Source organism: Aedes aegypti, chromosome 3 (genome assembly GCF_002204515.2).
Source record: "Aedes aegypti strain LVP_AGWG chromosome 3, AaegL5.0 Primary Assembly, whole genome shotgun sequence".
In the NCBI taxonomy this organism is placed as follows: domain Eukaryota; kingdom Metazoa; phylum Arthropoda; class Insecta; order Diptera; family Culicidae; genus Aedes; species Aedes aegypti.
In genome coordinates, this window is record NC_035109.1 from 75,471,757 (window position 1) to 75,499,593 (window position 27,837).

General features: G+C 41.4%; 1 protein-coding gene across 5 annotated transcripts in view; it reads right to left on the bottom strand.

The window, feature by feature from the left end:
- Positions 1–9,014: 9,014 nt before the first annotated feature.
- LOC5576834 (transcription factor E2f1) overlaps positions 9,015–27,837 on the bottom strand; it is a 63,285-nt gene continuing 44,462 nt past the window's right edge. For all 5 annotated transcript variants that reach the window (XM_021852650.1, XM_021852652.1, XM_021852651.1 and 2 more), the window contains exons 2-7: positions 24,671–25,437; positions 19,719–19,876; positions 19,228–19,654; positions 18,905–19,163; positions 18,300–18,842; positions 9,015–11,084 (exon numbers count right to left, since the gene is read on the bottom strand). In XM_021852650.1, coding sequence (XP_021708342.1) covers positions 10,978–11,084; positions 18,300–18,842; positions 18,905–19,163; positions 19,228–19,654; positions 19,719–19,876; positions 24,671–25,318 — 2,142 coding nt within the window. In that variant the 5' untranslated portion in view covers positions 25,319–25,437 and the 3' untranslated portion in view covers positions 9,015–10,977. The remainder of the gene's footprint in view (positions 11,085–18,299; positions 18,843–18,904; positions 19,164–19,227; positions 19,655–19,718; positions 19,877–24,670; positions 25,438–27,837) is intronic.

A 27,837-nucleotide genomic window follows, 5' to 3' on the forward strand; every position in this document is an offset into this window, starting at 1 on the left:
TACACATATTCGTGAGGAGTATGATAAATATGCATAAACATAGAATATTCTATTGCCGTGTGAAACGCTTCATTTTTCCATAATGGTGAAATTGACTCACTTACACAGAAATCTTCATGCATATTTGTCAATAAAAAATCTAGGTAACAGTTTTGTTTATTTTTTACGTGATTTATTTGATTAAGGCCTAAGGATGCAGTTGGATGTACGTATCCGCCATCGTCTCAAAGTTACGCACAACAATATCAATGTCGTCGACGAAAACAAATAGCTGAACGGACTTTCTGAAGATCGTGCCACTACTCGTGTCTATCTCCACTCTTCTTATCAGACCCTCTAACGCAATGTTGAACAGTAGACACGAAAGGACCACTCTCCCGTAACCCTCTGCGAGATTCGAAGGGACTCGTTCGCCCATAAATCCTGCCTGCAGCTCGCTCGGTAGCTCCACTCCAGCGGGTTCGTTGTGTTGTCCGATCTCCGTTTCTACCTCTTGGAGATCTGGAGGAGGTAGTTTTTCGTCGTCCGCTCCTAAAGTTATTTCCGTGCCACCTTCGCTACTGGCCACATCACCATTAAGATGCTCGTCATATTGCTGCCGACATCTTTCGACTGCCTCACGTGAGAAGATTTCCGTCACAGTTTTTGCACATGTCGGCTTGTGGCACGAAGCCTTTTCGCGAACGATTAAAGTGAAGAAAAATCGAAGCCAAACCACAAATTTTCAAGAGCACAAATCTGGAGAATCAAACATTCGTTTAAGCTGGAAATTCAATCGATTGGTCGCTAGCTGGTGTGTCTTTAAAGCGGAACAGCTCTTCACGATCTCATTCTTCTTGATGGCACTTCTTTCTCCGGAAGATTCTGGAAAAATAGAAGTGTCGAAGTGATCAAAGATTTCGTGGAGTCTGAAGATATTCCTGTAAGTATGTCTTGAAAAAATAATGTATTTTTATGATAATTGGTAAAGCAATAATTAGTGGAAGTACTGGAGTAATCCCGAACTTGGAAGTGTCCGAGTGAAGACTTTATTATACGTATTCTGGATATTTCGGATATCTCAACCTACGCAATGGATCTGATTAGTTAAAATCTATCAAAAGCATGTTACCGATACCCAACTAAATTTAAATTTACGGGTGTTCTGTAAAAATGAGAGTGAATTCAATACCTTTCTGTAATTAAAGTAAAGAGCGTATTTTTTATCTCCAAGACAATGAGCCATTTTACGAGACGTTTCGGAACAGCTGATCGCCGCAGCGGCGTCAATTGACAGGAGACCTGGGATTAAATCCAGCGTGATTTTCAATAACGCCTCATCTTACCAAACGAGGACATGGAGAAAATGACAAAAAAGAGATCCAAAAATGTTCGTTACTGCAACATCACACCTAGTTATTGTTAGCAGAGCATATAATAAAAACTACTTGTCGCTACGGGTAGTAACAGTGGAATGAAAATTTATTAATCTTATTCATTTACAGGTTGCTGTGATTGCATATCAAGAATTTGAATTTCAGCTGATTGCTTCGATTGTGCTGTTTCGGTATCTCAACACTCCTCCTCGAAACGCCCAGGTTCGATGTTTGATCAGCTTGATTTTGTTCAACGGTTTGGTGAGCATGTCCGCAACCATATTCTCCGACGGACAGTAGACTACGGTCAGCACACCTTGTTGAACTAGGTCCTTGATGAACTGGAACTTGGTGTCCACGTGTTTGGATCGTCGTTCCAGTCGTTCCGACTCTAGTTGACGGATCGCACTTTGATTGTCCTCGTAGAGCAGAATTTTCTTCACGGGTTCACACACGTCATCCATCAGTTTCCGGATCCAAAGCAATTCCTGACCAACTTCAGCAGCAGCAATGAACTCGACTTCTGTAGACGACAATGCAACACAGGTTTGCTTTCTCGCTGCCCAACTAATCGCACCACCGCCAAAAGTGATGATGAAGCCGCTGTTGGATTTTCGATCACGATGGTCTCCAGCCCAATCCGCGTCCACGAAAGCCTTCAGGTCAACAGTGTTGCCACCCAAGTTCAACCGGAAATGCTTCGTTGCTAACAGGTAACGCATCGTGCGCTTCGCTTCAGTCCAATCGACGGCATCCGGAGCGCTCACCTTCCGTCCAAGCAACGACACACTGATTGCTACATCTGGTCTCGTGTTGACTGCTATGTAGAGCAAACCACCAACTAAGCTAGAAAACGAAACGTTATTTGGTAACTTATTGGTTTCCTCCTCCTTTGCTTGAAGATAGCCCGGGTCCATCGGAATGAGTGATGGCTTCGCTATGTCAAGCCCGAATCGCGACGCAAGTCGCTGGATGTAGCACTGCTGATTTAGCGAAAATCGTCCATCGCTTGAACGCTCCACTTGTATGCCAAGATACTGCCGTACGTCACCAAGGGGCATCATGTTGAACGGCAACGATTGCAGAATAGCTTCATATTCTTCCTGACTTCCACAAACGATGAGCATGTCGTCCACGTATAAGAGGATGAACACTTGCTTGTTTCCCCTAGTACGTAGGTACAGGCACGCGTCGGCGGTTGACTGTTGAAATCCGAGCTTCTTCAATCTGCTGTCGATCGTCTGATTCCAAATTCGTCCGGACTGCTTCAAGCCATAGATGCTTTTCTTCAGATGGCACACCTCACCAGATGCACCCGTCTCGTATCCTTTCGGTTGGCGCATGTACACAGTCTCGCTTAGAGTGCCGTACAAATAGGCCGTTTTTATGTCGACGTGCTTTACTAGAAGATTACGACGAGTGGCAATAGTAAGCAATGTTCGGAATGTTACCTGTTTTGCCACCGCGGCGAATACTTGGTCGTAGTCAGTGCCAAACTTCTGACTAAAGCCTTGCGCTACCAGTCTCGCCTTGTAACGCGTTACTTGTCCATGCTCGTCTAGCTTCCGCTTGTACAGCCACTTGGAACCAACGGCCTTTCGTCCTTCTGGGAGAGCTTCAACGGTCCAGGTCGAATTCTGACGATGTGATTGCATCTCCTCCTCCATTGCTGCTATCCATGATTTACTTTCCGGACTATTCACCGCCTCATCGTAGGTGGTTGGTTCAGCAACTAGGGCCATGTTGCTTGTTACACGGTACCGCCGAGGAGCGACACCCTTATTAGACCGCTCGGATCTCCGTACGATGGTTTCATTCAGGTCTTCCTGAACGGACTCGTTGCAAGAATCGAAATCGGTCGCAACCGACATTCCGTCCTCACTGTCTTCATCTTCAGGATCACTTGTTGTTGCTTCTACGGACTCTTGATGCACTGCTGCCATGGGTGGCAACGGGTGTAGGATGTCTTCGTATGACTCCTCCTCCAAATTTGGAACGTCGGTACCTGGTTGGACCAACTCCTCCTCAACGAATCTGACGTCTCGACTTATGACCAACTTGTTAGTGGCCCTATCGATGAACCGGTATGCCTTGTGGTTATTGGAATAGCCGACGAACGTCATTTCCTTCGCTTTGCACCCAAACACCTTCAGATGTGATACGTTCGGTTTGCGTCCCCACCAGAGCTCATACGGCGTCGTCTCCACCGCACGAGAAGGAAGATGGTTCTGCAGATACACGGCCGTACAGCTAGCTTCGGCCCAAAATTCTGACGGCATCTTGGCATCCATCAGCATGCACCGACACATTTCGATAACGTATCGATTCCGGCGTTCCGCAACTCCATTTTGTTGTGGCGAATATCCAGCAGTGAACTCGGGATGGATTCCATGCTTGCGGTAGAACTTCATCAACGCTTCGCTCGAATACTCCCCTCCCCTGTCAGACCTGATACGCTTGGGAAATTTTCCAAACTGCGTGTGGACGTAATTGCAGTACTCCTCGATGCGATCGACGACCTCGGATTTTTTCTTCAAAAAATAAATCGTACAGTAGCGACTGTGGTCATCTACAAAAGTTATAAAATAACGATATCCACTCACCGAGGGTGTTTCCAGCGGTCCATACACGTCCGAGTGGATGAGGTCTAACGGCATGCTCGTTTTCTTTTCGGTGGTCTTGGGGAAGGGAGTTCGAGCTTGCTTTCCTCGCAGGCAGCATTCGCAACCTTCACGTATTCCGCAGTCGGCTACCGCCATTCCATCGACCAGCTTCTTCTTCATAAGCACATTCAACGCTTCCGGATCGCGATGTCCAAACCGACGATGCCACGTGTGTTGGCAATCTCGCTTGTGAGATGTAGTTACCTTCGATGCTATCGCTTGCTCCGGTTTGTTGAGTCGATATAGGCCATTGCGCTTCGTTGCTATGGCGACCTCGTTGCCGTTGACAATGATTTTGCATTTTTCACCGTCAAATCGTACTTCCGCTTTTCGGGTGGTCATAGTAAGCACTGACAAAAGATTTGCTGACAGTTGCGGCACAAACATCACGTGGTGCAACCGAATTTGATTCGTCCTTCCAGAACCGTCCACACATTCGATCACGTCGGTTCCAGTACCAGCTACAGCCACTACGCGGCCGTCGGCCAACTCCACCTCACCTGATGCTGGTTCCATTTCGTCGAAGAATCCTCTATTTGATGTCATGTGCGAACTCGCACCAGAATCGATGATCCAATCGTCCATAGTGGATCCGTTTCCAATGGTCAGCGCATACATACCTCCGTCACGAGCAACTTTTGCATTTTGCTTCTTTGGTCCGCGTGGGTCTTTCTGTAGCTTGCAGTCACGTTGCTTGTGGCCAGGTTGCTTGCAGAAATTGCACACAATCGGCTTTCGACCGGCAGCTTTCAGCGCCGATCCCCCAGATGAATTCCGGTTTTGCTTGCTTACCTCGTCCAGCAGCTTCTCTCGGATGAGGTTCAACGTGAGGGCATCATCGGCACGTGTCTCCAAGGCAGTAGTCAACGCGTTAAATGATTTTGGCAACCCTCGCAGAATGAAGGCCACCATGGTGTCTTCTCCCAGGTCCTTTCCTGCACTGCACAGTTTCGTGTACAGGTCCTCCATTTTCGTGAGATAGTCGTCCATATCCTCACCTTCCGTGTACCGGGTCTCGCACATCCGTTGCAGTAACGAAACCCTAGTGGACAGCGTTGCCTTTTGGTGATGCTTGACCAACGCCGCCCACGCTTTCTTCGCCGTTTTCGTCGCTCGAATCACGCCGAACTGGTTTTCTTCCAGCAGTAGCAAAATCGTTGCACGTGCTTTTTCGTCGTTCCATTTTTCCAAGGCTGCCGCAGCTCCTTCCGCTTGATCTGCTGCCGGTGGGTCGTTCTTGACGTAGGTCCACAGACTTTCCCGGATCAGGACCCAAGTAACCGTACAGCTGTATATAGTTGCATCAATATCACTTTATATGCTATTATAAAATATGGCATATAAAGTCATACTGCATTACATGTCTCATTAATGCAGTATTAAGGTGGAAAAGGGCGCTATTAAAGTGTAAATACGGCTGCATTTCCTAGCTCTATGTTGGCAATTGCTAAAGTATAGTTACTGTCTGTACCGTATAAAAGCTTTAGCCAAAGTGTATTTAATGCACCATTATTTTTAGATCAAAAATAGAAACACAAAAATATTATTGTATTTTTTTGTTCGTTGGATGTCAGCTCAGTGTTGTTTACGAACTTATTTGCTTGTCTTTTTTTTTTGTATGATTGGTGGGATTCGAACCCAAATTAAGTGAGATGTTTTCGATGACTCGCCGCGCCTATCCTCCGGACTATGGATGCTGCATGTCTTGGCCGGGAAATTGTGCAACTTCAAGCAGCGCCCTTTCGTTGCCGGTGGCAAATACTGTCGATTTCTCTCTAAGTTGGACCATCACAAGTGTGTAAGCTCCCTCAAAGTGTGATAGCAGGGATACGTCGAATCATGATAATGTGTTTAGTGCACTTATTCCTTGTGGTTCAAGGAACAAGTGCACCAAATACGTTGAGATGATCCGTTGCAAGCGTGCACTCTTATCACACTTTTTCTGCACTCTACAAATTTCGTGATAGTTCAATTTGGGGTGAAGTGCGCAATAAGTTGGTGAGCACGACTGTTGCACTTTCAAGTTTACCGCGGCTATCGCTCTGTTGCTGTTGGGATTTTGTTTTGTTTTCATTGTGTGGGGCTAAAACAGTTGCTCATCTTCACGCTTTATGTATCGTTTTAGCATCTTGCCACATTGAGATAGACCTGTGGTGTTCGCACGGGCCTATCAATCGTAAGGTTTTTGGTTCAATTCCAGGTTGATGCAACTTTTTTTTTGTTTTCAAATTCTGGTTTCTCATAAGATAAATCTACGAATTTCAACCAGATTAATTGTGGCGAATTTTCATAAGGGATATTTAAGTATTTATATAGTCTATTTGTCTGAGTGAATGAAGGATCGACGATAAATACTGCATTGAAGTCTTGCCGTTTTTCTTGCGATGAAGCACTGAGTAAGATGATGCAATGAAGCATTGAGCGGTGACCGTATATCACCCATTAATGCACATTTCATTGCAACAATAAAGCAATGCTACATTGCATTCATAAAATGGGATTAAAGCATTATTGCACGCATATTGCAGAATAAAAGCAATGATGCATTGCACTCGTTGAATTAAAGTTAAAATACGGTAATACCTTAATGCTTGTGGTTACTTGGGGAGCGCTTCAGTGCGGAGCTTCCAGGCTTCGTAATTCGAGTTGTTAAGCTTCGTGGAATTCTTCAGATCCATCCTATCGCAGGAGTGTCGAACTTCCGGAAACTTTTTGAAAAAACGACACGGTGCTAAAGGCTCATAACCTGTTAGCAGAGCGTACCATGCCCACACAGTTACGGATCACCCACAGTGACGGATCACTTTGGCGTTTAACATCGGATAACTCGCTCAAAACATAAACGTTGACGTAAAACATATTTTTCCCATGTTATACTATTTGTCTTCTAGCATTTGTAAAGTTAAGCACAACATTCAATAGCTTAACAACGGTGTATTTGACAAATGTTTAGTTGGTATCACACAGCTATCATTATATGGTCGTTTTCTGTAAGAAGTGCCGTCAGCATTCATAAGCTCCCACAAGTGGTAAAATTCATATGTTATAGCATAAAACATGCTCGTTCGCTTCGATTTAGTGTGAATTCATCTTTCGAAAACAGTTTTCTTGATTGTTGATTCTAAATACCGAATATTAGCACTTCTAACTAGTGATCCATAATATGGACCAGGAAATGATTGTTTACCACGGTTATGGATCACTACCAAAGAATGTAGATTTCTACCATTTTAAGCATTGGATTCGACATTTTCAGACAATAGCACTAAGTATAAAACTAATACAACATCAAGATTGGTAAATTTCATTTATTAGCAGATAAAAATGGGTGGAAAACTTGGTGTGGAGCGAAAACAGTTCATGCCTCAGTTACTACAATGCAGTATATCACAAAAAAGGACATTTTACCCTTGTTTCCAGCTCTAACAATGCTATTTTTTGCAGTAAAATGTGACACATTGTTAACTTTCACCAAATCATGCAATACAGATGCATTGAGTTTAAAATCTGTTGATTTTGCGCACTGATCCGTAATATGTCACAATTTGATCCATAATATGAAATTTGATCCATAATATGGTTTTCATAAACCGAAGCAATTTTTAGTTTTTATGTAATCCTATGTAAATATTATACTCAAAACAGTTCATTAACCGAAGTTCCAATTTGAAACGATTCAATTCGTGCTTTTCAATTACAATTTTACGTTTTCCATGTCGTTTTATTGAATTTTATAAGTTGGACTCCACACTATTTGATCCATAACTGTGGGGTCATGGTATAATAAAAACTACTTGTCGCTACGGGTAGTAACAGTGGAATGAAAATTTATTAATCTTAGGGCCGATTTCTTCACCTTCGCTTAAGCCGTAAACCACGTTTACCCATACGATTAAACCAGGTTTAAGGTCTAAGCGGTAGTGAAGAAATCGCTTATTATTCATTTACAGGTTGCTGTGATTGCATATCAAGAATTTGAATTTCAGCTGATTGCTTCGATTGTGCTGTTTCGGTATCTCAACAGTTATTGTATCAGCTACCTCTTTGTTACCCATATTGCACATAAAAAAGCACTTTTGTGATCAGAAATATTTTAATAATTTTTCTCCATTTAAGTTTTCGCCTGGATGAAAAGCTGCGCTAGAAATGCGCACAGTCATCAACCATCATCAGCGCGAAAACTGACGCCGATGATTGAAAAATCCCAGGTCTCCTGTCATTTGACCAGGCTTCGTAAAATGGCTTATTGCTCTCAAGAGTGACTTTGTTTGACTACTGTACAGTGAATTTCTGATTTTTTCCCAACCCTGCTCATGACTTCCTAAAAATGGGTGGCATGTTTGTTTCTGCTCGGGTGCTGTCAGTTCAATCGAAGATGGCATCGAAAAAGCAAGCACTCCGCGAGCGTGTTGTACGGTTTTACGAAACGCCATACATGCCGAAAGAAAGGAACCCGACCAACTTGCCCCAGCGCCGTCCCATTGAGGATTTTTCGGATCCTTCAGTGTCCTAGTGTACAAAAAAAAAAAATGGCGGGCCATGGATACGAAGCCGTTGGCCACGAGGATCCGGAATTGTATCCAAAAGATGGGCGTCAGTGCCGTCCAGCGCTCTTGTGAGAGCATCGCGATTAAGTTGCGTCGTACGGCTGATCAGTGCTCCTTCTCCAATATTCATTGACTTCTTTTTTTAAGAATAAACATCACGTTTTCATCAAAAACGCTGACTCCGTTAAAAAAATCTCATATTTCATTGAGCACCCGTTAGGACTACAAATGTCTTCGGTTGGCCTAGCGAGCCAACCAGAAACAATAGTATGTAGTACGGAAACGACGGAATAGAATACCCGGACAAAGGTAAAGATAACCTTTTAAATTGAAAAATTGCGTTAATGCTCCGAAAAGCGCTAAGGTGAAGAGGAAGACTGAAATCGTTTCAACGGTCGGATGCTCTGGACAGTTTCTTTCTCATCTACGACAAATAAATACAACAAGCATTATATTTTAGCATTTTTCTCTATTGTGTTGTTCAATTTCTGTTTTGTTATTACCTCACAAGTGATACACAGAAGAAATGCTAGTCTTGTCGCAAGACCGAGTGTGTGGAAAGTACGTTAACTGTAGTGTATGTTTTCTTGTTTTAGCGTTTTTTAGTTTTCAATCAATTTTCGACACCATTTTCTGTGACTCCACCACTCATCACTCTCGCGATATTTACAACATTCTTCCTCTCGTATGGACTCGTAGCTCACATGCACGCGCATTCAGCGGAAAAGGCAAATTTACACCCGGATATAAGTCAATTTACATACATATATGCCGACGAACGAAAAAAAAAAACAATAGACACTAGTTTCTCAGTTTGTTGTCCAGCGACGGATGCCGCGATAACAACAAACAATAACCGTAAGATTGCAGAAAGTTTATACAAGTTGATAAAAGTAAAGTGTAACAAACTGGAAACAGAATAGAACGGCTCACGGGTACCGGAATTGCTTTCGAACGAAGTCGAACGTGCAACAACCTCTATTGATCATGTAGATTAATCACGTCTATAGAAAAAAAAACTGTTAAAAATTCTGATAACAACGTTTGCAATTAGTTTTATTCTTATCATCTCTCTCCATAATAATTAATCAATTGGCAACGGAGACAAACTAACAAGCGTATTTCAATCTTTGCTCTCTTCTTTTCGATACCTGGTTCCGATTGTTCCCTGCACTGCAATATACACCGCGAAAACGAATCGCTGATAGGTTTTAGTAAAAGGTTTATTTTCTAAGTCGAGTCGTACCATATGGTTTGTGAAAGTAGTGTAACACCTGGTTGTGTGGGTAGGAGCCGCAATAGCAACTTACTTGACTTACAAAATAGATCTTTTTGAGGAAAATTCAAATAAATAGGACAAAAAAACGAACTTTAATATTTGAATATGATTTGAAAGACAGGCAGCCAAAATCGTTTGCACATGTTCTATTCGCTACTCGACATTACTCTCTGACTGTAATTCTTCACGGTCCGCTTCAAGATTGGTAGGACTTTTGTTTATCTGGATGTAATAGCTTTCAGACATTTCTATTAAAAATATATGTATAAATTAAGAATTTCTGCTTAAAATCTAGAGGACTCTCAGGCGGAACCCTCCGATCGTAATTGTTTTGTTTTATTTTGTATGATTTGTGTGCATTCATTTTATTTTGCATTTAGTACGACTGTACTTACTATTACTAGACTTGAGTTTTCTTTACGATTGGCCTAAGTAAATTTATAACAGCATTTGTATTTACTCTTTTTCGCAGATGACCTCTGGTGGAGTATGCAAAGAACTCCACCGTTTCGACTCACCTCGTGACATACTGATTCACGGCATATTCTCCCCCACTGTGATTGGTTTTGATCATCGTTATCATTTTTTTCATAAGCGCATTGACGAAAGTGTTCAGTTTCAACTGGGAGAAGTATGGTCAGGTCACTATAGATTCTCTCGAGATAAATTGTGGGCCTCCTCTCCGATTAGTGTTTGCTTCGCTTTGTTTCCTTTTTTAAATAATTTACAGAACAATATTTACAAAAAAAATGTAGAACTTATCACCAATCAATAGCGCGTAGTATAAACAATCCTATAGTAACACCGATATTTCCAGCTCGATCGAATACTTTCCTAAACACTGAAGGTCTAGTTTCAATTTTACGAAAAATAACGCATCCTTGTTTCCTTTCCAAAAACATATTCTAAGGAAAACTGGTCTTACAGATCACGCCTAAGAAAAAAAAAATACATTCAACAAAATATGCGCAATGCTGTCCTAACCGCCTAACCTCTCGGACAACTACGCGATGCCCTATCTGCTGTCTCAGTTCTAGTAGCGGTAGTAGCTTACAGTAGTAATAATAATATAATATTAATAGAAATAAAATATAGATATATACGCATGTTGTATATTCCCACATAAATTTGAACTAAAAATTAAAATCGAACAAGTCGAACACGCCCTCGTTATGGTCCAGCGAGAAGTTGTAATCGTTGTCCAGCGGCTCCAGCGGTAGAAATTCATCCATTTCGAGCACTGCAAGACATAAATGGGAGAGGGAAGGGCTGAGAATTGCATCGAAGATGTGACATGTGAAAGATGGATTTTGATACATGAGATGTTTATTTGAGATTTTAGGTGAAAGGTGTTTTCAGGATGAACTCAAAATCAAAAGCAAAATCAAGTTGGATCCGTCGGTTTTGCATTTCGTTACAAGATCTAACAATCAACTCCGGTGGAAACTTAAGGCAGCGTCCATTTATTACGTAACGCGAAATTTGGAAAATTTCGACCCCCTCCCCCCCGTCCGTAACGCTTTTTGTATGAAAAATTTCAATTTTTTGTATGAGCCGTAACGCTTGAGCTTACTCCCCCCCTCCCCCTATAGCGTTACGTAATTTGTGGACGCCCCCTAAGTTGTATGGGGTCAATGAGGTTTGCTTGAGCGTCTATAAGCAAAAGCCGTAATCTGTTGTCATGTTTGTCTATCTATCTGTCTGGCACTCTATCTGTAATGTTTGCACAAGTCCTTGCATTAAAGATGGCTTGCATACAAGTTAATGGAGGGTGGTATAGTTTCAGGCGAATGTTAAGAGGATTGACGGCATGGAAAGTAAAAAAAAAACAGTAGGGAGAAGAAAATATGCACTCATTTGAAATGCAAGAAAAGTACTCTAAGCAAAACTGTACACTAAGGCCATCCGAAAATTTAGCGGGAGTGGTTATCCGAAAATGTAGAGGGTTAGTGTTTAAAAACAACCGTAAAAATCAAGCAATGGGAAAATACAATAGAAATATTAGTAGTAGAACGCTAATAGCGCTGTTCTCACAAAACTAAATAAGTTTATTATCACCTTTAACTATATATTTTCATTGTTTGTTCGATGCCATGTTATAGTGGATGATTTAAACATTTATTTGCACTTTGAGGACCGGTACTCAAGCTGTCAGCAAGTGGCAAACTAGATGTTGGTAACACGAACAGTAGCGACATTAGCATTCTTAGGTTAGTGCTTCTACTGAAAATACAGACCGGGACAATAGACGCAGACATGTTGTCAATCATCATAGAAGATCTAAACGCACCCAACGGCTAACGATTACGAGAGGCCTACAACTTATTGATTTCGCGGGCTCCAAAAATATTCGTAGCACCCAATACAACAGACGGGATCACAAATCGACCATGTTTTGATTGATGGACGATACGACTCCGATATTATACCGTCAGGACCGCAGCCATCAACAATGCAGCTGAGAGCAACATGGGGTAAGTGAGCCGGAAATTCTGAACTCTGAGCGCCGGCAGACCCATATTTCTTTAGGACAAAAAATGCCTCCTGGCGGAGATATAGCAGCTCACCCGGTCTCTGGTAATGCGGAAACTCTATCTGAAGTTCAACGCATCCCGCAAAGGCTTCGCTAGCCGAGATGTGCAGGGATAAGGATGGGAGCTGCAATAACACTTCGATGAACACCTGTATGGTGCTAAGAGTGCAGGCAACGAAGGAAATGTCTACTTCAGTTCAGTTCAGAAAAGCCACAAGTTTGGAGTGAACCAAGTGATCTCGGAAAGCTTACAAGATTGTTCAGAGCGACGATAAATAATGAGCAAAGTTGCATGAAGTTTCCAAGCAAACACTCCAATTCGAAACGCGCCGGAAACTAAGATAAGGCGATATATATTCGTGCTTTTTGTTCAACTTTGCACTAGAATGGGTTAGGCGGAGTGCTGAGTTTAACATCCTAGGAAAAATTTTCCACAATTCCAGTCAATTTCTTTGCTTCGCTGATGCTTTGAACATTGAAGGCCGATTCTTTGGAAAGTTTCCAGGCCTGAGCACCTTCGTCAAAGTATATGCTTGTAGACGGAGCCAAAAGCGACAAAGTAATCTAGTGTTCTTCTTCTTGGCATTAACGCCTCCACTGGGACAGAGCCGGCTACTCAGCGTAGTGTTCTAAGAGCACTTCCACAGTTATTAACTGAAAGTTTTCTTTTGCCTAAGTTGCCATTTTCGTATTCGTATATCGTGTGGCAGGTACGATGATACTCTATGCCCAGGGAAGTTAAGGCAATTTCCATTACGAAAATATCCTGGACCGACCGGGAATCGAACCCAGACACCTTCAGCATGGCTTTTGCTCTGTAGCCGCGAACTCTTATCACTCGGCTAGTGTTACGATAGACGAAGATACGTTCGAAGTTCGTTCATCTACCTTGGATTAGTAACGTTATAACAAATCATCTTCATATTCTAGTTCCTTTTTTCTGCTCGTGGCTTCTTAATTAGATACTAATAGTTAGTACTTATAGTTCTATCCGATAATCTGATAAATAATGATCATCATTGACGTTTAAATACATCAAAATAATAAACACCAAAATAACCATTTTTTTTTTGGAATTTTTTCAATATTTTTTCTTTTGATATATTGTAATAAAAAATATCGGAAGGAAAACATACAAAACAAAAGATAAAACCACGTTTTCCAACATTTGTTATCACTATGATAAACCTTGTACAATTCTGTTTTTGCACGGGGGATGCGTACCGTGCAAAAAAAAAGTTTTCAGTTCAATATTTCAAAAACCGTGCAAAAAAAGTAACATCATTTCTCGACGTTTCACGCAAAAATAAGGCTTTGGCGGAAAAAAAAATGTATGGAAACTTTTTCTGCAAAGCCGTGTAAAAAAAATCCGTGCAAAAACGGAATCGGGTATATATTGAATTGATAGAAAATGTAAGGATCATGACGCAAAAAAATCGAATCGCGAACAGCAGAAAGAAGTCGGTTGGTCAAAATGATTCGGTATATCGGAACGTCCCTACTTTGGATCCTTGCTGATAGATGATAATAACGTTAGTCGTAAAATACGAAGGTGTTTGAATCTTGTGTACTTAGGGGCCAATTTAATTTAGTTGGGTAACGGAAAACACGTTACAAAACGAAGTGTAGAACTAGCCCTCGTGTGTTAAAATACACTCAAATAAAGATTTAAAAAAAAAAAAAAAACGTTACAAAACGTTTCCCTGCAAAATCAAATCTTAGAGCACACTAAGCAAAGGCTGCAAATATCCTATTCACACTATACTTGATTACTGATTCGAATCAGTTGTTCAACGGTTTTTGGACGAAAAGAATGTAGCGCTATGCTGTAGCAAGGTAACCCGTCAAAATGTAGAACAAAATAAACGGAAGCGAAGGCAGAAGAAGAGATGGAGCAGCTTGAGGTGATTGAAAGATGGAAGCAACACTACGATAAACACCTGAATGGCGCAGAGGAGGAATACCAAGGCAGTAGGAGGAATGGCTTCATCGGCCCGGCGGATGAGGGAGACGTGCCAAGTCCCACAATAAGTGTAGTTAAGGATGCTATCAAACAGCTCCAAAGCAACAAAGCAGCTGAGAAGGATGGTAGTGGAGCGGAACTTATTAACACCTGTAGCCGAACCCCTTCAGGGAGCCGAAAGTGTAACTTTGACAATGCATATCTCTGTCGTTTTGAAACAATTTTCAAAAAAATATTCAGCGTCTACCCAAAGCTATTAAGCAAAATGCACTTCCAAGTTTTTTGAAAAACGCATTTTTCACAAATTCAACGAAAATACAAAATTCAAAGCGATTATGTGTAGTTTTAGTCGGGGGCCCAGATAGCCGTAGCGGTAAACGCGCAGCTATTCAGCAAGACCAAGCTGAGGGTCGTGGGTTCGAATCCCACCGGTCGAGGATCTTTTCGGGTTGGAAATTTTCTCGACTTCCCAGGGCATAGAGTATCTTCGTACCTGCCACACGATATACGCATGCAAAAATGGTCATTGGCATAGTAAGCTCTCAGTTAATAACTGTGGAAGTGCTCATAAGAACACTAAGCTGAGAAGCAGGCTCTGTCCCAGTGGGGACGTAACGCCAGAAAGAAGAAGAAGATGTGTAGTTTTTTCGATTTTAATTTGCTTGTGAGTGTAGTGAACATGTTTGAGAAGAAATTGAAATTTTTGATTACACTCAAAATTTCTTTTATTTAAAATATTGCCCGTAACTCAAAATTCAATGCGATAGTTTATGCGACATCGAAAAAACTACATATCATCGCTTTGAATTTTGAGTTACAGGCAAACGGGTCCAAATAATAGGGGCTTTCGTAATATTTTAAGTAAAAGAAATTTTGGAGTGTAATCAAACATTTCAGTTTCTAAATAAATGTCATCGCTTCAATTTTTTTTATTGTTAAATTTGTGAAGAAATACGTTTTTCAAATGACTAGGAAGTGCCTGTTGTTTAATAACTTTTGGTAGACGCGTCTATTTAAAAAATCTAAAGATGAACATCAATCTTGAGTAATGTCCGGTTCCATTGCTGATTTTTTTGAAAACCGCTTCGAAAACGACAGAGATATGCTTGTTCAAAGTACTCCCAACTTTTCTCTGCAAAATTTCTCTGTAATAAGGAACCAATAACCGGCGCACATCCCGTGAAAAAAATCGGTCCAGTATGGTCCATACGGAACCGGTTCCTGGAGTCCCGAAATGTGGCCAATCTGGACAATTCGATGAAATTACTCGGATTTATGCCCCAAAACCAAATGAATTGTGCCCAATTTTTTACGATATTTTATGTTTGGATGTATTTTGCCAACATCCTGGATGATTGTTCTGGTCCTTTTGGAGCACCGGAATGGCCACTAGGAAACCCGTAATATGGGACCACAAAGTTTTAGCACCAAATGTAGGCAAGCGACAGCTCATTCTTCATGATTTTCATTACCTATGACTCATCTAGTTCAATTTTAGATAAATGACCACTCTGACTTATTGTGATCACCGAAATAACTCAGGAATGACAACCGGAGATATCTCTACTGTAGAATATTTGAGTATTTGTACCAAACTAGACATGCGACGGCACAATCTTCATGATTTGAATACCTGTCACTCTTCTAGTTCAACTATATATAAATGATCACTCTGACCAATTGTGACCGAAAAAAACCTGAAGTTCGTAGAAACCAAAGTCAATTTAGACAAATTGATATGTAAAATTGTGAAAAATAATGGAATAGTTCTGGTGGGCTTCGATCCCACGACTTCCAGTACGTTAGAATGGGCGCATTAATCAACTACGCCACAAAACAGGTAACGATTTTGCAACGCCGTCGGCCAACCTGAAACCAGAGTGCACATTTACTTATTATTGTGCGAGAAAAGTCACATGCCCGAAAAACCAGGGAGATTGAGCCGACGAATGTCTTGTTATGGTACAAAAACTAATGTACCCCACGATACGGTTTTATTGGGTGGTCATTCATGGGTTATTTCAGTTACAGCAAAGGACCAGACTGTCCATCCATTCATTATAATGTGAGATGGGTCACGTGTACCGTCAGCAGCTAGACGAGCAGTTGGGAAGGATCAACGTTGCTGGAAACGTCGACAGCCTGTGGGACCCTATCCAGGAAACTGTGACAACAACGGCGCGGGAAGTGATTGGCACTGGTCAACGACGAAGACAAAACGACTGGTTCGATGAAGAGTGCCAGAGAGTAACAGACATGAAGCCGTATAGTTGTGGCCGGTACCTGACGGATCAGAGAGCGGTACAGGGCAGCGAGAGCCAAAGAAAAGCGAATCCACCGCAGAAAGAAAAGGCAAGCACGAAGAAAGTGTGGTAGCTGAAGCACAAGAAAGCATGAACCGGAATGATATGTGGAGGTTCTATGCAACGCGGTCTATAGTGCGCGGCAAAATACCGTACCAGTGCCCGCCATGTGCAGGTCCCGCAGCTTGCAAACGGAAACAAAATTTGCCCTGTATAAAACAGTAAAGTTACGTTAAGTTCTGCGGACAATACTCGGTGTACGCAGTGGAAGAGGACCTGGTGACCCTAAACGTACGGGGCAACTGGAGAAGTTTCACCCAAGACCGACGAAGATGGAGCTCTACAATACGCCCGGCAATGGCGTGACGCTACGCTGTAGGGTCACGTGTTCATAAAACCAGGAAAATTGCGCCGTCACATGTCTAGTTTTGGTACAAAACTCGGTTTTGGTACAAAATGTCCCACAATAGAGATATCACCGGTGGTCATTTCTGGGTTATTTATAACAATTATCCAGAGTGGTCATTCATCTATAATTGAACTAGAAGCCGTCGCATGCCTAGTTTTGATACAAAAACCTAAATATCGCACAACACGGGTATCACCATTGACCATTTCGGTGGTTCCGAAGAGCCAAAGTGCTCATTCAGCTACAATTGTACTTGAAGAGTCCAATTAATAATCGTGTCCAATAAACAATCGTAAATAATTGAACTATTAGAAACAGATTCAAAAACGATGAAGACAGCGATCATGCCATGCAATGTTCAACATGGGGAGTACAGGATCAACCAGGAAGTAGCTTTGCGAGACGGCCGGTCTTTGCAGAATTTCAAAGAAAAAGTATAAGTAGACTAAGATGAATTCACTGAATTCAAATCAAGATCGATGCGCTGTTGCTCCTTTTCAAAACACAGTTGAACCGAATCAGTGGTTAAAGCCGCAATCGTAAAAATAGCACACGCAAGCCATTATCATTTGTTTAGTCTAATTACATTTGATTCGACAAATTCATCCATTCGTGCACCGGCGGCGGCACCGGTAGCGTAGATATCGTTCGTTTCGTTCCTGTGCTGTACGTTTCGGCGATACATTTGCATACATTTCTTACAGTTTGTTAACGCGATTGTCATTCAAAAACACACTCACGCACTCCGTCCCCCTTCTCCTTAGGAAACGAACCAACACCGGAGCTGAATCTCATGGTGCTACAAGCTTTCGAAATATCAACTGCAGACCCACGAGAGTTCAGTTCGGGTATTGGTTCTTTTTAGCCGGCTACCACCATGGAAATTGTTTGTCTTCTTACCACCAATGAACCCGGAATCAGTTCTGTACACTCGTATTAGTATTAACGTTAAAAACCCGGTGATCTGAACTACAATGGGTGCTTGTTTCTACTGTGAGTCTATGCGGTGGGCAATGGGCACCAATACTGATCCATTAGTTGATCGACGAGCCTCCAAGCAAGAACTCAGACTGTGATGTGATTTGGATAAAGTGTACACAGGTCACAGCCGGAGTTCTCGCGCGGCACTACTCGCATCAATGTTCCTGACGATAGATGAATAAGTGCATCTTTCCCATATTGTCTAGTGGTTAGGATGGGTGGTGTGGAGGGATTAGTAGACGTAAGTCTTAGAGTAGCAAACTTACCTCCCGGGTACGGTAGGTTGAAGGGACTGCAGTTGGGCAGCTCTGGGAGCATTGCATTCCGTTCGCGCATGTTGACCGGAGTCGTTTTGGCGCTCAGTGCTTTAAGCGACAATCCGTCCGCATTGAGCTGGGAATTGGATTCATGCGGTATCAGCGTCTCTGGGCTAAGTTTGTTGCCATCGCTCAACGATGCGTTTTTGTGGGTGATTTCCATCGGTAAAAGCTTGTGAGAACCAACTGCACTAAGATTGGATAGATCCTGATCTAACCGTTCCTTTTTAATCGAATCGGCTGTAAAGAACAGTGAATTGAACGTGGGTTTCGTTTCGGTGTCACCGCTTCCATGGAGGAGATCAAGTTCTTTCTGCGTTAGCATCTTTGTCGCTGAAATGGTGCTGTTTTGCACAGAATCTTCCGCACTTGTTGTTTGCCCAGTTAGCGGATCCAATACACTGGGTTCAGCTTTAACTTCGACGGCAGGCCCTCCGAACAAGGCCTTGAGGTTCCGCTGCACTGAACTAAAATGTTTCACACTGCTGGTTCCTAGAAAGATGTTTAACATGAGTGTCAGTCTAAGAGTACAGATGAGAGCAGTTGACAATTACTTGGTTTATTTTTAGGACTGAACAGCTTTTCACTGAACGGTGATAACAGCGGGTCAATATTTTCCAGTAAAGGATCCGGTCCAGACCTGCTGTTACCGTTTCCACCGGTACTGCTCCCAAACAAGCTTCCACTACAACTACCGATTTCACCAAGGCTTCCACCGTTTGGCGAACCCTCTGACGATTCCGGACACAGGAACACGTCAATTTCGCCCTTTTCCGATTTCAAACAGATTTCGTGCTGTTGCACGTCAGGTAGCTGTGATTCGACGAGAGATTACATTAATGCTTGATGTTGAATAGTACCAAACGAGCATACATACCACCAATTTTGCCTCCGGAGGGGCCTTTATTACCACTATGACCTGATCCTTGAATATGTCGATCGAGTTCAGATCCTGACAGGTCACGTACGCATGCTTCGAGGTCGGCATGCCGTCCGATGTCATATTGCGCAGCTCGACAATCATCCGGTCCAGCATGTTCTCCTTCTGCTCCAGCAGATACCGATCGCGCTGTATTCGGTTATTCTTTTCGATATTGCACGAGTTCCCACACTTCCACTGGATGTTGTTCTTGGACTTCTTCTCCAGGATACCGATCCCTTCGAGCACGTTGGTAATGTCGTAGATACGACGCTTTTGTACGTTCAGTTTCGTGGAGGCAATGTTCAGATCGACCACACCGTCGGCCGAATCCTTCAGCAGGTCGACAAACTTCTTCGTTAGCAAACCTAGTGACGTGTCATACCTGTGGAAGGGGGAAACAACGTGGTCATTTCTGGCTTGAACCCCCATTACTATCATCCACTCACCTCGTTCCCTCCGAATACCGCTTCTTCGACGAACAGGACGACACGGATGACGTGGGGGTAGAGCAGGTTGAGCTGGGCTGTTTACTACTGGACTGTTTGGCTAGTTTGGCCGGAGTTGGTGATGGCGATAAGCTGGGTGGGGCCCTACGTTTCACCGCCTGAAAGTGGAGAAATATTTGATGAGTGAGATAGAAACGAACTAACGCAGGACTGGTAGCGACTAAGTGTTCGAAAAAACAGTAAGTATAGAGACCTCTTGCCTGGAAAAAGAGACTAAAAGGTACTCCATATTCGTAAATATGACTAAGGATTTCTAATAGAATTCGATCAGAAACTTCACAAAGATCATGTATTCGATTTTTTTTGAGTATTCTCTCTGACATTTCAGCAAGTACTACTCTAGGAACTTTCCATCAGTATCCCCAGAAATTGCATCGGAATGCAAACGTGGTACCTACTTGCTCAATGTTTCCTTCAGGTATTATTCAGAGAAATCCAAAGGAATTTCTCCAAGATTTCTGTTCAGGATTTGAAGAATTCAACCACGAAACTTTTCAAGAATACTTTAAAAAAATACTACAGAGATTTCTCGCGATTTGTACAGGAATTTCTATTCAAAAGATTCATCCAAAAGTCCTTATCCTTCCCACAATTCAATTCAAAGATTACCTCTTGGAATTATTGTTTAGTACTTCGTCAAGAAGTCAACCAATTTTTTTAAGGAAGAAATTACTCCAGAGACTTATCAGGGAAATCCTAAATATATATTTATAGTCACTGATGGAGCTCATGTTGAACCACACGATACAAACAGAACTCCTGAAAGGATCTTCGAAGGAATTTTAGAACGCTTGAGGAAATCTTGGATGATACTCAAGAAAAATTTGTAAAACAAAATTAGTGAAATATCAAACGAAACCCTGCATAACATCCGGCAGCATTTTCTAGAGAAATCCCTGTACGGAATCATCAGGCTTATTCTGCGAGTCGGGTGAGTCGAGAAGAGTTCACAACACGAGTAACGTTACGAATAATGTAAATCAAATGAGAACGATTCGACAATGTTCAAAACGGACGCTATAAAAAGCACAGATAGCGCCGTTGTCATGTGAGTTTGAAGGACCTGAATGCTGTCACAATGTTAAATCACATATTTGGTGACTTTAATGCGGCGAGTGCCGAAACAGTTGCCTTCAATGATCCGACTCCGACAGAATAAGTACAATTTTGTGGTATGAAATTTGAAATAAACATTTTGAAGAGTGCATGGACATTTAACTTAGGAGACTACTCGGGAGCTCCGAAGAAGTAATCTTTGAATGAAAGGCTGGAGTTATCTCAAGAGATAATTCCAGGAGAAACTTCATCCCTAATATGAGGAATTCCTGGAAAAATTCCTTATGGAATTGTTTGAATTATCCTTGGAGGAATTCATGGAGCAATTCCTAAACGAAGCATGCTTGATAAACTTCCTATGAAAATGGTTGAACTGGAGAAATCGTCATAAACCATCCCTAAGATTTTATTTTATTGGATTTCCTGGAAGAATTCTTAACCCTCTAATACCCAAATTTTTGTTTTCGATCTAAATATTATTTTTCGTTATCTAAAATCATTTTAAACACGGTTTGGGCAATGATTTATTTTTCTTCGCAAATTTATGAATTTTGATTTTTATTATTTTTATTTTTGAACACATCTATCCATTTAAATTTTTTCTTGAAGCCTCTTCTGGTTACAGATTTTTGACAATAATAAAAATTTGGGTTTTTACCATACTTTTGAAAATATGATTTTTTTAATTTTTTTTCTGGAACATTTTTTATTTTCCGTGTAACTAACGGAAAAACAGATTTGAAATCATTTCAATACCATCAGGCTCTTCTTCTGTGATAGGTTGATCGTAGAAAAATATAAAAGGTACGATTTTTTATAAAACACGTTAAATGAATCCCAGGCATTTGTAGGTTATATAAGAATGCAATTTTTCAAACAATTTTCAATAATACAAAAAAGTTTCAAAAATCATAAAAAACTTTTCTTATATGCGTGTTATGAGTCAAGGTTTAAGCCAAAATTAAAATCGTTTTAATTTCCGAGCTACGAAAAAAATACACAAAATTCTAAAGTGTACCCCGTCTAAAGGCGGGGTTGGGTATTAGAGGGTTAAATGCATTTCTTAATTTAATTCTTAAATGCATTTCTTTAGGCCTAGACTAAACCTTTCAACAATGTGTTTTTCACAATTCCTGTAGGTTATAATTTTCTAGTGTGAAACCGTGAATGAGCCTTTGAAGATTGCATGAGCAATTTACATGAGGAATTATTCGATACATTTTTTTAAGAGATCGGATGAGTAATCTATGGATGAAAAGCTGGAGAAATCTTTGGAGAAAATCCATGAGTAACTTGAATGCTTATTTGAGAATCCATAGAGGAATTCATGGAGCAATTTCTGGAAGAATTCATTGAAGAATTCTTGATGGAATCCCTATGAATATGGCTTGAACAGTGACTGGGAAAATCTCCTTAAGGGCTGAGGATTTTTATTGTATTTCCTGGAAGAATTCTTAAACGAATTTCTTCAGGCCTATAATAAATCATTCAACAGTTTGTTCAAAGTTCCTAAGGACATAATTAATAGCTATCATAGAGTAACAACACTGTAGAAATCGTTAAAATTACTGTTCACAATTCCTAAGGACATAATTGATAGCTATCAAAGAGTAACAACACTGTAGAAATCGTTAAAATTACTAGCAGAATTGTCTGGGACATTGATTGTGGATGATCTATGTGAAAATTACTGGATTTATCAGCGTTGGACTGCTGAGGAATTATATGGAGCAAATTTTAAAGTAATTGATCTGCCCGTTCTTCAAGAAATTTCCGGACGGACGCTTGGGGAAGTCTCTTTATTTTTTGCTGAACAAATATCTGGAGAAGTGCTATAGCTTTTGGAGAGCAATTTTGTGTAAAGAATTCCTGAAGAAACTATGTAATAGTTTCGTAGGAATCTAAAGTTGCTCTTTCTTTTTTTATTTAGTCTCGAAGGAAATCTTAAACGAAAAAACATTTGTGTGTTTCCAGGAAAACTTCCTGTAGAAATAATATAATGCTGTCCTAGAGTATCTAGACTTGAGTAACAACTGAAGAAATCGGTAGAAGAATTTCTATACAAATCTCTGAAAGACATCCTGGGAGAATCCCTGTGCAAATGACAGGAGGTATCAGCGTTGGAGCGTTGAAGCATATTTTGAAGGAATTCGTCAATGAATACTTTAGAAAATTTATGAAGGGATCCCTGAAAATGTTTCTAAATGTATTCCCAAACAAATCTCCGAAGAATTCCTGAAGCATTGCAGTGTCAACCTGTGATAAGGATTCTATGAAACAGTCTCGTACGAATCTAAAGTCCTCTTAAGGATTCCTCGATGATTTTTTATTGGATATCCGGGAATATTACTTTAACGAATTGATTCAGGTCTAGAATAAACTGGAATATTTCCTGTTCTAATAATTGAAATCTATCATAGAATAACATGCGTGCAAAGAAGCGGTACCATCGTCACCCGGTCGCATATGCTCCTGGGTTTTGCGGACGATATCGATATAATCGGAATTGATCGTCGAGCCGTAGAAGAGGCATTCGTGCCTTTTCAAAGGGAGACAGCGAGGATTGGACTTACCGTCAACACCAGCAAAACTAAGTACATGATCGCTGGTAGACAGCGTGGTTCCAATCGTGACGTTGGTAGTGAAGTGGTGCTAGGTGGTGAAAAATTTGAAGTAGTGGAAGAATTTGTGTATCTTGGTACTTTAGTGACTTGCGATAATGATGTTACCCGCGAGGTGAAAAGGCGTCTTGCAGCTGCGAATAGGGCTTTTTACGGGCTCCGTAACCAGCTTAAGTCCCGTAGCCTGCAGACGAAACGCCTTATCCTTCCGGTTGCTCTATACGGCCATGAATCCTGGACGTTAAAAGAGGTCGACCGGAAAGCGTTTGGAGTTTTTGAGCGTAAAGTGCTGCGAACAATACTCGGCGGTAAACAAGAAAATGGCATCTGGCGGCGTCGCATGAATCATGACTTGTACCAAGTATATAAAGAAGTGGATATTATCAAGCTCATAAAACACGGCAGGCTGCGTTGGGCTGGTCACGTGGTACGAATGCCGGAAGAACGACAAGCAAAAATAATATTCAGTAGAGAACCCGGACGAGGCCGTCGGCTTCGTGGTAGGCCGCGCACACGTTGGCTTTTTGCAGTTGAAGAGGACTTAAGGGCACTTAACGTACAGGGCGACTGGAAGCGATTGGCTCAGGACCGAGCCCAGTGGAGAAGAATTATCCATTCGGCGTAGATTCAACGTAGCGGATTGTAGCCTATCAAGTATCAAGTAAGTATCATAGAATAACAACTGAAGAGCTCGGTAGCACAGCATCAATGGTTGCTATTCCGTGATTAATCGAAACTGGTAAGAATTGCGCTTCGATCCAAGTGAATAAAGGATGGGACTTTCCACCTATTCTCGAAGTGTACATACATACAATGACGGTGCCTGCCAAGTCCTAACAGGTCCTAACACCCAGTTGGAATGGGGGAGGAATGTTAAAGTGTAATGATTGTTGCGTCTACAGACCGAGATTACCTCTGCATCTTTGAAGGAAATCCTGAGGGAATTTGCCGGAAATCTTTGGGAGTTTAGCTTTGTAGACAGGGGGACTTGCTTAGCCTAATGGTAAATAGGCTAAGGAAGTTCCCCTGCTGAAAAAAAAATACATGGAGCATGTTTTGATGGAATCCCTGAAGAAGTTTCTGAATGTATTTCTGAAGATACATGGGAAGCCCTAAAGCTTTTCTAGATCAATCCGTCGAATGAATTTCTGAATAATATGAAATAGTCTCGTCGGAATCTGCTACCAGACCTTCTAACGGAAAACGCAAACTTACTTTGAAATAATTTGTAATTTGTGGATCCCCGCTGGCACTCTTGTGTTGATGGTGCAGTCCTGCCGTCCGGTTCGGCGTCGTTTGCTTGGCATGGTGGTGGTGTGTTGGTGTAGTCGCCGTGCTATTTCTCGACGACGACGTCGATCCAGAACCGGACGCCGTAGGACTGTGATGCCAGCTATGACTACTATTCTGTTGACTACTGCTATTATGACTATTACTACTAGTACTGCTACTGCTATGGTGATGATGGCTTGGTTGTTGTTGCTGCTGCTGCGTTTGTTGAGGTTGCTGCTGATGATACTGGGGCGTTACCCCGTATCCGTACCCATGGTCGAGCAGGTGCGAACTGACTTTGATGTCCGGTTTCACCTCCTCGTAGTCTTCGCAGGACAGATCATCACTACCGCTGCCAACCGATGGTTTCCGTCGGGTGCCACCAAAGGCCATCGATTGGTTTGTACTTGCACATTCAGTGTGGTTGCTGTTGCTGCTACTACCGCCGCTGCCATTCAGTCCATACGACTCGCCAGTCTTTTTGTTGAATTCCATATTAGTTAACCTACCCCTCCCACTAGTGGACACTACATAGTGCTGCTGTTTCTGTTGCTGCTGTGGCTGTTTCTGCTTAGAATGAAATGTGTACATAATTTGTTTCTTTCTTTCTAGTAAAAAGCGTTTCGCGATGCCGCCGATGTCAGCATTTGCGCGAGGGCCAACCGTGCTGTCCTCCTATTGTTTACTCCCGTTTATGCGCTTGGACAGATCTGAAATTAAAACGAGAAAAAATGGAGTTATTAATAGTTGTTCGGTCAAGTGGATGTGCAGTGATATGTCTGTGACACAATTTTCCGCCAGCACGCGGCAGATACATTTTGTGTAGAATATGCGTCTAATACCCATTCACCATTTTTGTAAATCTTCTCAGGCTTAGCCATCCAAGTGGAGCGATAAAATGCGAGCGAAGAAATGCCTATCGCAAACCGCAACTTTGTCAAATTCTATTTCTGCTGGTGTTGCTATCAGTGGGTAGGTGTTGCAATGACAATAAGCTGCGGAACAAGCTGTCTAGTGATGGAAGCAAAAACGAAAATCATGCGCAGTTGTCGCAAGTGGATTCGAAAGAGAAAAAAAAACATTGCGAGAAGAATACTGACTGACAGACAAAAATCGGACTCGACGATGAAATTAAAGTGTGGGGGAGTGAAATGATGATTGACAATCCACTGTTGAGGAATCACTGACCAAGGTGCTGCAAGCTCAATGATGCAACTATCAAGTTCTAACTTCTTAGATTGAAAAAGGAACAAATGATGAAGCTATCATATGGTAAAACGGTGCAAAAATTACAGACACAATTTGTAAAGGATTATTCAATGGGAACCAATTGAAGTCAACAATAAGTCTGATTCACTGGACATGCTTAGCAAGCCTATAACTAGAGTTGTACAATTCCTTTCACTGATCGTGAAGGTTCTGTTTTCGATCTGACTAGAAATGCGGTTCTACTTTTTTGGATATATCCTTGAATCCTTTTGGTAAACAACATCGTTTCGTTTCAAACCGCTGAACTGTAACCAGTCGATAATGCATTGTAGGCCCTTTCGAAACATATGTTGTTTCACGAGTGATTAACCACTGAAACCAATTAGAACGATGGACACGATAGGGACAGATATCTATCAATTGAATAACGATGGCAGTAGAAATGCTAACTTGATACAGTCCACCTTGTCTACATGAATTACTGTCGTTGGCAATACAAAAATTTGGCAAACAATGCATTGAAGGACTCCTTGCATGTTCATCTGGAATAACCGGTTCCTAGTCCAGGGCTGAGCTACTGAGAGTCTTGAAAATAGGAACTTAAGAGAAAAAAGATACCAAGCAGGAATAAAGGGAAACAATTTTTTATAAGAATTTCTCAGAGAATCCGACCAGGATCTAATTTTTTTTTTCATTCCTCGAGATATTTTTACAAGTAGGGAAATTCGTTTTCTCTTCGTCATCGACCAAATCTTCTGAAACTTGGCGATTGAATGCGCTTATATTCTAAAAGTATTGATGCATAATCACATAATAATTAACTACTTTTGGTACGAATTTCATTAGGAAATAACTCAGGTATTTGTTTAAAGATTCCTTCAGATTCAGAAAATTTCTGCAGAATTGCATTTAGAATTGAATTATTCTTTTACGGAGTTCATCCAAGAACGTCGCTCAAGATACCTTCAAGTAATGAACCTGTATTTTTGTTCGCAAAAACGAGAAATTTGTCAAGAAAGTCCTCAAAGAATTTATCCAGGAATCATTCCTGGGATGTCAAGGATTTTTTTTAGAAATCTTTGTGAAAACTCCAGAAACAAATCTGATATGAATCTTCTGTAGAAATTCTTGATGAACTCCTGCACTGCCTTTCTACGCCTACTTGTCCCATGTTCTATGCAAACCTTATGGACCGCGGGACAAATATGCGTGGAACGACAGTGCAAGGATCTCTGAAAGATCTTTTATAGTCTTGAGTAAGTCTTGAAGTATGTTCTAGATAAATAGCTAAGAAAGTTTATTAACAAAATAATCAATCGAATCCCAGGATAAAACTGTGCAGAATTTTCTGAAGAAATTTCTTGAAATACATCGGACGGAATCCCTGAAGATATGTCTGTAGGAATTATTGGATGAATTACTGCAAACATTGCCATAATAGTTGCTGCTGTGAAACCTTTAAGGAACATTTGAAGGATCCATGGATTGTAAAAAAGGGGTAACTAATTTCTGATTTTCGTAATCAATATATGAGTTGTGAATTAAGAGACAGAAGTAAAAGACAGATAAATACGGCTGCAAACTACGAGAAAAGAATTTCGGTGTCTCATGATAAACTCTAACCTGAATCAACGGTACCAGTTGATCCTGTTAAACACATGCGACATAGATACTGAAAAGGCATTGGATGCTAGACGGAATTCTAGGAGGCATTTGGTATCTAATTTGTGTGATTATTTCTGGAAGAATGTCTGAACTTCTGGTTTATACCACATTTTAAACGAATTTTTACTAGACCAGACAATTGTTCAATTTACGATGCAATGCGGATAAAATTATGAGATATTAATGTGATAGTTCCTGGACGACCTCTAAATGAATTCTGGAAGAATCGGAAAAAT